This window comes from Xiphophorus couchianus, chromosome 11 (genome assembly GCF_001444195.1).
Source record: "Xiphophorus couchianus chromosome 11, X_couchianus-1.0, whole genome shotgun sequence".
NCBI classification, from domain to species: Eukaryota; Metazoa; Chordata; class Actinopteri; order Cyprinodontiformes; family Poeciliidae; genus Xiphophorus; species Xiphophorus couchianus.
The window spans coordinates 16,936,968-16,949,640 of NC_040238.1; the positions used below are offsets into that span (position 1 = coordinate 16,936,968).

At 39.0% G+C, this 12,673-nt stretch overlaps 1 protein-coding gene across 2 annotated transcripts; it reads left to right on the forward strand.

Moving 5' to 3' along the window:
* Nucleotides 1–375: 375 nt before the first annotated feature.
* trpc6a (transient receptor potential cation channel, subfamily C, member 6a) lies at nucleotides 376–12,321 on the forward strand. 2 transcript variants are annotated; one of them, XM_028030899.1, is made up of 14 exons: nucleotides 376–753; nucleotides 1,588–1,916; nucleotides 2,861–2,993; nucleotides 3,288–3,588; nucleotides 5,042–5,227; nucleotides 5,652–5,816; nucleotides 5,889–6,132; nucleotides 6,215–6,436; nucleotides 7,597–7,861; nucleotides 8,568–8,763; nucleotides 10,317–10,517; nucleotides 11,165–11,221; nucleotides 11,344–11,419; nucleotides 11,740–12,321. In XM_028030899.1, the coding sequence occupies exons 1-14, from the start codon at nucleotides 614–616 to the stop codon at nucleotides 11,868–11,870; spliced, it is 2,646 nt and encodes an 881-aa protein (XP_027886700.1). In that variant the 5' UTR covers nucleotides 376–613; the 3' UTR covers nucleotides 11,871–12,321. The 2 variants fall into 2 exon arrangements, with proteins under 2 accessions (XP_027886700.1, XP_027886699.1); XM_028030898.1 differs by having other exon boundaries at nucleotides 378–753; nucleotides 1,585–1,916.
* The last annotated feature ends 352 nt before the right edge of the window (nucleotides 12,322–12,673 follow it).

The window sequence follows — 12,673 nt, forward strand, 5'->3', positions numbered from 1 at the left end:
GCACGCGCAAGTTTAATTTACAAGTCTCAGGAATATACGTTGGGGTGTGTGTGTGTGTGTGTGTGTTTGTTTTCCCACACTGGACAGGGATCAGCTGAAAGTAGGAGCGGACAGGAAGCGAAGTCTACTGGGAATTTAAACCCGAAGGAATCTCATCTGCAGTTCATCAGCCATCAGTCACTCCTGCATGCACGCACTCGAACACGCACACAAAAAAGTATTTAATGTATAAAAACTTAAGAGGAAGGAATATTCATCTTTTTTTCTTCTGAAACTTAACTTTATTAATCCTTCCGCAGGTAAGGCAAAGTCAAAGGTCAAGCTAAGAGAGAGAACGAGAGAAGATGAGAGAGAGGAGTCCACGGATGGCTGAAATGAAAGAAAACAAGTTGATCAGAAATGGACCCTCCAGGATCCTTCTACATCTGTGAGGTTCAACGTGTCATGTAAATAAAAGTATAGTGGGACCCAGAAGGATGCATTCTTTCTCAAGGATGGAGAATAAACAGAGGGGGAGGGCGGCAGAGCGAGTGAGCGAGGCAGGAACATGCCACAGGCACTTGACTACTTGTTCACATGAAGCGGGAGCCTGTGCTGCTGGTCATCCTCCAGGATGAACCACAGACCGCTGCCGGCCGACCGCATCAGCCGGGCTGCCGGCGACACGGACAGATCCAGAGTGAGGAGTCGCGACAACCTGCTCCTATATGATGACTTTGGAGAGGAATACTGCTGTGCTGGGCAATGCCTCGGGTAAGGCTCTGACTTACCTCCACTACTCAGATAAACAAACAGTAAACATCTGTGTGGAAGGGTGAGGTCTGGACCGACTGGAACCTTTTAATTTTTGTTGTTGTTTAGGGAGGTTCAGTTTTTATGAGGTATTTGTGTTGACATGCCTTTGGCGTTTCAAACATGGTGCTCTATATAATGAACAAGCATCTCTATTTTGGTCCCGACACTCCAGAAGTCTTCTGTTTTTCTTTTAGATGCAGTTTTAGAAATCTAAGCCATGTGTTCATATTCTTTAATTAGCAATCTTTTTCAGTTAATCTTTCTCTTTTTCTAGTTGCCTTTCCATTAACTTTGATGTGTAGTGTATAAGGTGGTTGTTTTGCATAGTTTTTTCAACCTTTTGGTTGAAATTGTTAGGATTTCCACTTTTGCTAAAATAATCTGTAGCCCTAAATGTTTTCCACCGCTGAATAATTTCTCTAAATGCAGAATGATGGACTTCAGCTTGTCTGGAAATGGTCTTGTAACCCTCTAAAAGTCAGTGCTGATGTTTTCCAACCCTGCCATTGTGTGAACATACGCCTGTGTGCAGCAAACGACTAAACTCCTGCTTTTGTTGTTAGCGTCTCACTGACTGACAATAAACTATTCAACGATTAATATATTTTTTAAGCTTTTTACTCCCAGCTTTTCCCCTTTGGCTTCATTTTTGTTGAACACATCATGACAGTGTGGGACTTGATTGGTCTCTCGCTTTCAGAGTTAGATTTAAGTAGCGTTAAAACTTGGTAGAGACCAGATCCATTTTATTACGTCCTGACATGAACCGTATGTTTCCCTGATTCCCAGCAGGCACAGCAGCGCTGACAGGTCGCTCACAGCTCGCCTCAGCGCTTCTAAACGCCGCCAGGCTATGCGAGGTCCTGCCTACATGTTCTCAGCTCCTTCCTTCAGCCTGTCAGAGGTCGAGCAGCGTTTCCTGGAGGCGGCTGAGTACGGCAACATCCCAGAGGTGCGCCGCATGCTGCTCCATATCCCCAACCTGAACGTCAATGCAGTGGACTACATGGGACAGAATGCGCTGCAGCTCGCTGTGGCCAACGAACATCTGGAGGTGACGGAGCTGCTGCTGGGGAGGGCAGATCTGGCCAGAGTGGGAGATGCTCTCCTACTAGCCATCAGTAAGGAATTTGCATAGACAAAATTTGCTTGGAGATGTAATGTCTGAAGGAGATAATGTGTCTTTTATGATAACAAAGGAATGTAGCAGTGTCTTCTTCTACTACTTTTAAGGTCCTTAAAGTTAATTGTTAGGATTTTGGATTTTTGAGTTTTTTGGGGTTTTGTTAGTTTCTATTTTCACTTCAGTTCCTTCTTAGTGATTCTAGTTATTTTTATTTATTGTGTCTTTCTTACTCTAGTTTACTTGTTCCTTTGTCTAGTTAATTTGTTAGATTCCTTTCCTAGTTGCCAGTGTTCTCTACCTCTTTAATTCACACATCACTGGTTCTCTCTGTTACACTTCGTGTTTCCTTGCTGATATTTCCCCTGGATTTCTGTTTTTGTTCTGCTCTGGCTCCCTGCGTTCCCTGTGATTTTAGTAAGTTTTCAATATTGTCATTAAAAATATTCAACACGATCGATGCTCCCAGCTCCTGTCTGCATTTTGGGTCCATCAACAAACATACCATGACATTAATGATTTTTTTAGTAATTTTACTACAAGATCCTTCAAAATGTGCTGCTGCAGTGGCGATTAACTTTTCAGCAGAACAACAATCCTAACACACATCTAAATCCCATCTGACTTAAGAGGAAGAATTTACAGAAATTTTATTCTCTAGATGTCTGGAGCTGTTAATTAAGGACAGAGCCAAAAACACTTGTACCTTGTTGTTGATTGGATAAAGTTCTTAAGTAATAAAATGACTCTCAGATTAAAAAAGTTATACAACATTTACCCTGTAATAGATTTTTCCACCACAAGTTGTAGCAAAGGGTGAACCAGATATGCAAGCTACGCTTCTTTTTTTTAACTTTCAAATTTGCATTTTACTTGCATATAAACTAAACTTTACTTTTGTTTCACAATGTTTCAACCGCTTTCTTTCTACGTTTACTTTAGGTAAAGGTTATGTCCGTATCACAGAGGCTCTGCTGAGTCATCCTTCGTTTAGAGACGCTCACCGTCTGACAGCAAGTCCGGCTCAAGTAGACATGTTGGATGACTTCTATGCTTATGACGAAGATGGGACAAGGTACGACTGGTAAAGAAGCACCATAATGAGGTCAACCACTGACAAAAAAGCAAAAACTAATGAAATTTGTGAGGGGGTGAAAAGACTACATCAATTTGAATTATTCTTTTAATCAGATATTACAGTGCAAATAAAAGAAATTGGTCTGAAAACAAAATATGTCCACCGTTTTTGAGTCTGCAGATAAATACAGCTGTTTTATGTTATTTATATAAATTTTTACTAAGGTGGCCTAGTTAAGGCCGACTTCTTGGTCGACTGAAAACATTGTTGTTGCCATGCTTATCCTCATAGGTTTTCTCATGATGTGACTCCAGTGATACTTGCGGCCCACTGCCAGGAATATGAGATAGTTCACACGCTCCTGAGCAAAGGCGCCCGTATCGACCCTCCTCACGACTACTTCTGTGGCTGCGACTCGTGTAATTATCAGCAGCAGTACGACTCCTTCAGCCACTCACGCTCCAGGATCAATGCCTACAGAGGCCTGGCCAGTCCTGCATACCTCTCCCTGTCCAGTGAGGACCCAGTGCTGGCTGCCTTGGAGCTCAGCAATGAGCTGGCCATGCTGGCTGACATTGAGAAGGAGTTTAAGGTCAGTGGAAAAGCATCCTGTCAGTGCAACTGTACTGGTCAAGTCAGGGTCGCATTAATAGAATAGAATAGAATAGAATTCAACTTTATTGACATTGCACTGTCACAAGTACAAGCAACGAGATGTAGTTTGCATCTATCTAGAAGTGCTCTACGAGATATAATATTTATTTACAGATGTACAAGACTATGTATGTATGGACTATAAGGGGTTATAGCAAAGACATATAGATATTGTGTATAAATATAAATATGGGAGCTATATGCACAGATTATACAGATTATACAGAATATACAAGAATGTTAGGGAATGGATTATAGATAAATAACGGCAGATAAAATGTACAGATTGTATGTGTGTGTGAAGAAAACAGTCCGTGATGTGTGTGCGTGTGAGGATAGTCCATGTGTTATTGTTGTATGAGAGGGTAGGGGAGTACAGTCCTTATAGTTTATGTTTTATGTCAGGAGGCGTTCAAAAGCGTGACAGCTGTGGGGAAGAAGCTGTTCCAGTGCCTGGTGGTTCTGGTCTGTAGGCTTCTGTAACGCCTCCCAGAGGGCAGGAGGCATGGCATCGGTTCTGTTTGAAATTGTTCTTGCTGTCTGCTCTCTAAATTTTCTAAAGTGCTGTATGAGAACAAAATTGTTTTATCTTTATTATGTTGAACTAACAGATCTCCATCATTTTCAGCACTTGAATTTACTTAATGACATACACCAGGAACAGAAAGAAAGCAGTACAGATTAAGATTATTTACACTTACAAAAAGTGTAAAAAAATTACAAGTTTGTATATAAAGAAGAAAAGAAGCTTTGCTCATAAGTGTTTGATCATAACGGGAATCCGTTTATGCTGGTTAATATTGCTGACATTAAAGGTGGAGTACCATAAGATTTAGTGTTGGGACCTAAAAGTTTTAATGTACATATTAGTGATACTAAAGTCTAGTTTCTTTTGTTTATTTTTTAACCAACAAGAAAAAACAATAGATGACTAAATTACTATTGTAAAACTTAGAGTTTCAATATCAACTGAATTTACATCAATACATAAACTGAATTTTTGGGTTTTGTGTAAAACTAAGAGTGCTTTGCATACTTGGGATCCAATTTTGCTTTGGACTTTCACTTATTCCTCCATATTTTAGTTACTTCAATGAGGTGTGGGGAAACACTTTGTGGCTAAAACTAAACTTGTTCTTTTTGCAAAAACAGAAAAGGGGCAATGTGCCTTTCACTATGTAAAGAGAACAACATAAAATGAATAAAATAGGCGTGAAATGAAATGTTTGAAATCTTGGTTGTGATTTTTTTTTTGTCCAAAAAATGCGATGATTTAATGAGCACAGTATCTGCAAAAGTATAAATCAGAAGAAAATCACAATTGCTTTCCTACCACACGTTGTTACTGCTGCTTTAAAACGACTTCAGCTTATGTTCTTATTTTTATGCAGAATGATTACAGTCGCCTGTCAAACCAGTGTAAGGATTATGTGGTGGGCCTTCTGGATCTTTGTCGCAGCACAGAGGAAGTGGAGGCCATCTTGAATGGAGAAACGGTTTCTGACGACAGCTTCGACATGCCAGGTCGTCCCTCCCTCACACGCCTCAAATTAGCTATCAAATACGAACTCAAAAAGGTAACCAGGCATTCAAACAAACAATAGAGTTAATTAATTAGAGTCTCCCAAAAATGAAAAAAATCCAGAACTGGAGTTTTTCTGTTTAGTTTGATCTCTTCTTTATTGGCTCTTTGTTAAAACAAACAAACATAAATGCTCTTCAAACATCTAAGACTCTGAACTTTTCACCAATTCCTGTTATATGATCCTTATAAATTGACTGGAGTGCAACATACTTTATTTTCCAGAATATGAGGCACATTGTTTGCACAATTTGGCGTCTAGAAGATACTGCAGTTTTCACTGTTTGTGGCTAAATTGCTTTGGAAAGAACTGGATTGATTCTGAATTAGATCCCATCTAAGGTCGAATGAGCAGGATTCGTATATAAACTGAATTAAGCTGTCTGACGATGTTTTAACCCGGCTCCGTTTTCCTCCAGTTCGTTGCTCATCCAAACTGCCAGCAACAGCTGCTGAGTATTTGGTACGAGAACCTGCCCGGCCTGAGACAACAAACCACTGCTGTGAAGCTGCTGGTGGTGCTGGCGGTGGCTGTAGGACTCCCTGGACTGTCTGTGGCTTACTGGGTCACTCCGTGCAGCAGAGTATGCAACGTTCAGGCTTATATTTTACCCACTAGCCAACCGGATCTCTCATGCTCTTCACTCTGTTCTCAGGTGGGAAAAGTTATGCGCAGCCCCTTCATGAAGTTTGTCGCCCACGCCTCGTCCTTCACCATCTTCCTGGGCCTGCTCATCCTGAATGCAGCGGACCGCTTTGCAGGCACCACGCTGTTGCCAAACATGACCCATCATCAGCAACCTGGAAGTCCACAACTCAAGCTGGACCCCCTGCTGCTTCACCGCAAGACCACCACCCCCTTCACCTGGATGGAGATCCTAATCATTTCATGGGTCATGGGTGAGTGGAAGACGACAATATATGAAAACAACTAAAGCAAATGTTAAAACAAGGATGTCACCCTTGACCTGTGCTGCTGTAGGCATGATTTGGGCCGAAGTGAAGGAGATCTGGAGTCAAGGACCTGGAGAGTACCTGGTGGAACCGTGGAACTTCCTGGACTTTGGGATGCTGGCCATTTTTCTGGCCTCGTTCAGCTGCCGCTTCTCTGCAATGAAGCAAGCTGACTTGGCTCAGGCCTATGTGTACAAACACTGCAAAACTCTGGTCCAACTTCCCCCAGAGATACACTACTTCACTCTGGGTAAGCACACACACACACACACACACACACACACACACACACACACACACACACACACACACACACACACACACACACACACACACACACACACACATATAGTATCACCAGTTAAAAGTTAGGGAAATTCTTGCTAACTTCAGGGAACCAGTTAGAAGCTGCAAAAGATTTAAGATGTGATGGAAAGCGTAATCAGATGTTAGAATGGCCAAGTCAAAGTCAAGACCTAAATCCAGTTGAGAAGATTTGGAAATGAAAACCTGGACCATTTTTCAGAGAGGAGTGAATTAAAAGTCTCTAGAGTTTCAAAGCTGGTAGAGACCAAAATAGTTGTAATTGCAATTTTATTGAACAAAAAACTGACTCAGCAGGGTTTCTGCAGTTTTCACCAATTCAAATTTAAGACCTTTCTAAGACCATGATGAGTAGAATTTAAGACCTTTATCACATCAAAAATGTGCAAAAGAAAATAGCAAATAAATAAATTTGGGTTGGCAACTGAAGTGAGACAATGAATTTGCACTTACCCATAATGCTAGATAGCTTAACCCTTTCTGGCCAAGAGTATATTAGCAGCTAGTTATTAGCAGCTAGCTGTGCCTTGAGTCACAGAACGCAGTGAACCCAGACTCAAAGTTTGCTGTAACAGTAAAGCCCTGCAAGAAAAAAGTCAGCTATATAGAGTATATGAGATAAAACAGTCCAGCCACAACAAAATTTAAGACCTAAAATGAATGCATTTAAGGCTAAATTATAGTGTTTCAATGAATTTAAGACATTTTAAGCATACTCAGGTGGGCTAAAAAGTAAAGACATACCACACTTTTCAGATCTCTTTTTGCAAGAAATGTTAATCATCTTAATTTTCTTTTCCAGTCACAATTGTGCAAAACTTTGTGTTGGTCCATCGCGTAAAATCTCAATTCAAACCATTAGAGTTTATTCATTGTAACATGAAGTAGAGCTGCGGCGGCTCCTCTACATCAAAAGTAGTTACAGTAGTTATGGCTTTCGAAGCCCTTCTGCTTTAGTTATTGAAACTAAAATGAATTTTAACTATGGCTGCTGTCACAACACTGCCGTCACATGTAAGACAAGTCAGGTTTTCATTCGCAGCAGATATCCTGATGCTTACCAGCAGATTTATGCCCGTTTTGCAGCTCGTATCCACTGGACGCCGTCAGATCCTCAGCTCGTGTCGGAGGGTCTTTATGCGGTCGCAGTCGTGCTGAGCTTCTCTCGGATTGCTTACATCCTGCCAGCCAACGAGAGCTTTGGGCCGCTCCAGATCTCTTTAGGAAGAACCGTCAAAGACATCTTCAAGTTCATGGTCATCTTCCTGCTGGTCTTTCTGGCGTTCATGATTGGCATGTTCAACCTGTACTCTTACTACCTGGGAGCGAAGCAGAATGACGCCTTCACCACGTGAGACATTCATGCACACATAATTATTCTAAGTGATACTTTTATTGAAGAACGAGGCTGAAACAGGATTATTTCTGAATTAAATTGGTTAATGTTTTGTGAAAAGAAACACCAAAAAACAAAACACAACAAAGCTTAAACTATATTGCCCTCATTAGTTTTCTGATCAGTGTTGCAGTGATCTGTTGTTTTTTTTAAACAAATCTGATTTGACCAGACACTATTTTTCTAAAACACACCTGTTTTTAATCAGGTTTTTGAATTTAAGTTTGACTTTGTGTTTGACTTTATTGAGCGCAGTGTAATTAAAGAATAAACAAAGTTATATGCAAACAAAATACATTTGAAACAAAAGCAAAGAAAACAAAAGAAGAACAGTAGTAAAAATTATCTAAGCAAGCATCACATTTAACATGTTAAAAATATATATTTCTAAATGAATATACCATAATGCAGTAATATTTGACAACTTCAATAAATACAACAACCTTGATAATAGAAGAAAATTACAAAGAATGTTAGACTTTCCTTCTCATTCTTATTCTTTTAGGAATTATTGCGTTGCTTCTACCTTTTCTAGACGGGTACTCTGTATTTAGATATTAGAGAGGATATTGGAAGCAGGTTTCCAGCTGTTGGATTATTTTTTTTTCGTGTTTAATAGATTGCTTAAATTAAAAACGTTCCTTTCTGTATGTTCATGTAGCCTGGAGGAGAGCTTCAAGACGCTGTTCTGGGCTATATTTGGACTCTCTGAGGTCAAGTCTGTAGTCATCAACAATGGACACAAGTTCATTGAGAACATTGGCTACGTACTGTATGGGGTTTACAACGTTACCATGGTGATAGTGCTGCTCAACATGCTCATCGCCATGATTAACAGCTCCTTCCAGGAGATAGAGGTACATCACTGACGTATATTACATTACCGTGTGGTCGAGCCTATAAATATGAGTTTGGAATGTGTTTGGAATTTTTTGCACTCTTTTGTAGAATAAACTTTCTTTGTGTTCATAAAAATGAATTTAAATGCTTTGCTGCACACAACTCTGTCTGAACATAAATATATTCAACAGATAAAACACATGTATTCAGCTTCAGACGGCCTTAAATAAAAATGAGCACAAACAATTGACTTCAAAAGTCACTTTATCGGTAGAGGATCTCAGTAGAAATCAAATTGTTTGGTTAAAGCCTTTGAGGTTTGTTAGATAACATTAGTGAGCAAAAAGCCTTATGAAGACCAAGACATGTTAAACTCAAAATTGTGGAGAAACTTAAAGCAGGGTTAGGTTATGGATATTATTTCAACGAGAGTTTTAATCATAGTAAACAGTAAATGATTAGTTCTGTACTCCACAAATCTGACTTTTATGGATGAGAGGCAAGAAGAAGAAGGCAATTCTTGGAAGGACGCAGTGAGAAGTTTTGTTGGAAGTCTGAGATCCAGCAAATTTGTGGAAGACGAAAACAAAATGGAAACTTTTAGACATACAGTCAAAATTATTTATATGGCAAAAACCAAACTGAACACTAGGTAGTGGCAGCGTAATGCTGTGGAGGTATTGTGATTAATGGATTACAACATGTTGATGCGATAGAATGGCCCAGTCAAAGTCCAGACGTTTCTGTCTCTGGATGTGCAACCAAACAGAAAAGACTCAGCTGTTTTAACTCACCACTTTTTTCTTAGTTTTATGTGTAAAAATAATTGAAGCCATATTTAATTTATCTTCCATTTCACAAATAAGAACTACTTTGTGTTCTGTCACGAAATTTCAATAAAACATGCTAAACTATGTCAGAATTTGAAACAATTGCTCAAGCTGTTTGAACATATTTGCAAGGCGGTGTAGAAAACAAGCCAAGAAAGAGAGGGAGGTTTCTGCAGTCTGGCCGTCCAGAAGCACCATGTCCAGATATAGTTGGGATTTGTTGTCTAGATGATCTCATAAATTGCTTTTGTTATCTTTGGACAAACAAACCAGAAGTTTCCAGCCTTTAAGGGATGCCAATGTGTGTTTTTCCCCCCCCTAACACAACCAAGACAACCAATCTGACTGCTATCAGTGTTGTAATCTAGCTTTCAATGAACTGCAAAGGCTGTTTTATTTTTCTTGTAACTGTAACTGGATCTATAGTATGATGTACAGTTTCTGGGTTTTGCTTCTGCCTATCTCTCTTTTCTCCCTGAACCAGACCTTTCCACTGTTTTGCAGATCTAAATATGGATGCAAAATGTTCACTATGACACCAAATTACTTAATACAACAGATTTTCTTTAATTTCTGCCTTTGTTACATGTCATTTGATTATGTCATCTTTATTTCTAGGAAGACCATCACCGATTAATTTTCTAAATCTGGTTATGAATTAATTTATTCCCAAAAGATATTTAATTTGCCACTTTAAACCTGTTTTTTGTTTTTTTATTTTCCATTTTGTTTCTCTGCAGGATGATGCCGATGTCGAGTGGAAGTTTGCTCGGGCGAAACTTTGGTTTTCTTACTTTGAAGAGGGAAGGACACTCCCTGTGCCATTCAATCTGGTCCCCAGTCCAAAATCTGTGCTGGGACTGGCCACAGCCATAAAGTCCATGCTCTTGCATGTGGCTCACAGACACAGGGAGAAGAAAACTGAGACACAACTTAATCAGGTATACAGATTCAACATGTAATGACTTAAAACACATGATAAAGTGTTTATGTTCCTTTAAGTTCCTCAGATTTGGTCTTACAGATGTTTTTAACTCTGGATTTTCTTGCCACGCTTCCAGAAAGCACAGATTTGCAGAGTGAACAACTAATAGTCGTCCTATCTGTAGATTCTCTCAGCTATTTTAACTGAGACTAAAATGAATATCTTAGCTGCATCCTCCATGAGTAGGTTTATAATTTTTGAATATTTCTTATACCTGAACCTCGAGCAGCTTGGAGTGTTCATTGATCCCCATTACGTTGCTTGTTCAGTGATGTACTTTTTTTCATAAAACATTTTAAAACCCATATATCTTTTCCAGCTTCTTCACAGTTATATTTAATTATTACAGCTAATTAGTAACTGTATCTATCACAATAAATCTAAATGAACTACATTAAAGTTGTGGTTGTAGACAAATTTGCATCTGCCCTCTTCGCTACAGCGGCTGAAAAGTAAATGAAATAATCATTGGCGCCCTCTAGTGGTATTAAGCATTCCTTCAGGATCAAACTCACTTGAGAGCAAAAGAGCAAAGTAAAATAAATTACTGTAATTTCAGTTTAGTTAAATCAAATTACACAACATATATGGGTTTTTCCGCAGCTTGGGGAGAGCAAAAATCCAGGTTATGGCGGTTCAAATGGCCCGACAAGATATGAGGTGTGTGTTGAAGTAGTTGAGTGTTTTATTATATATTGTATAAAATTAACTTCTATAAATTTACAATGGATTTTATTATATAATGATGTTATATTCCCCATCTTTTCCTTCACTGGCTGCAGAAGATCATGAAGCGACTAATCAAGCGTTATATAATCAAAGCTCAAGCAGACAGAGAGAGCGACGAGATCACAGAAGGTAATATAAACTAAGCTCTGTGTGTTTGTCATTATTATAACTTTGTGACAATAAATACTTGGTCTGTAGTATTTATTTTCCTACTAAAAACACTGAGGCATAAATCTTTTAGAGCAATCATTGCAAAACTGCCCAGCCATAAGTGTCTGCAATTATCCATTCCTGATTAATTTGTTTTGATCTGGTCTTATTTTCCATCTTATGTATCTATACCTAAAATGGTATAGATATATACCTGGGTATCTGTACCATTATAGTATGATAATACTATCATACTAATAACTTCATTGTTATTCTTGGTTGCATCTGTTCTGGTCCAGGTGAGCTGAAAGAGATCAAACAGGACATCTCGAGCCTGAGATATGAGCTGCTGGAGGAGAAATCCCAGAACCTGGAGACGCTTGACGGACTGTTGAGGAGGCTGGGAGAGTTCAGCACGCCATCATCTTAGTGCACAACCTCTAGCTAAATGCTCAAAGCTTGCTAAGTGCCTTTTAAATGTCATTAAATGTACCTGCATTTGGGTAGAGGCATTACCAGGTCATACAACAGAGTGATGTGAATACAAAGATACAAATTCATTATGATTGGAAACATTCTAGAACTTTCATTTTTACGCAAATAAATGTGCAAATGAGAGTAAAAGTCTTCTAAGTTTGCCCAAAAAATGTTAAACATAAACATGTGGTTCTGTCTGGAGTTTTGGTGGGGAAATGATTCCTAAAAGCTCAGGAACGAAGCTGCAGGTTAGCTCTCAGTTTCTACAGCCCTTTTCAAATGCCAGGTTTTTGAGAGGCAAAACAACAGATTGTGGTTAATCAACTAATTTTGTTCCTCCGTTTTAGAAGAAAAAAGAAAATCCAGGAACGTCATATGCTTTCACACTCTTAAACTAAAGCTGTTTTGAAGCACCTCTTGTTTCAGTTTCAGTCTTCTACGTTTCATGTTTTCATCACAAAATGCTGGTATTTTCAGAGATGTGTATACTTTTGACAACAGCTTTCTTCTGTTTCGTCAGTTTTTTAAACGTTTTTCTACAACGTGTCATAGTTTATGTTTGTTATAATTCTATGAGTTTCTTTTTGTTTTAAGTAAAAACAAATCACCGCTTAAAAATAAATGCACCATATATCAGGCATAAATGAATAAAAATAAGCAGAATCCACACATACATGCTATTTGAAGGTTTTGTTTTTATTTAGACAGCAGTAAAGCTGGCAGAGAGGACATAAACAAATCATACAGTTCAAGGCA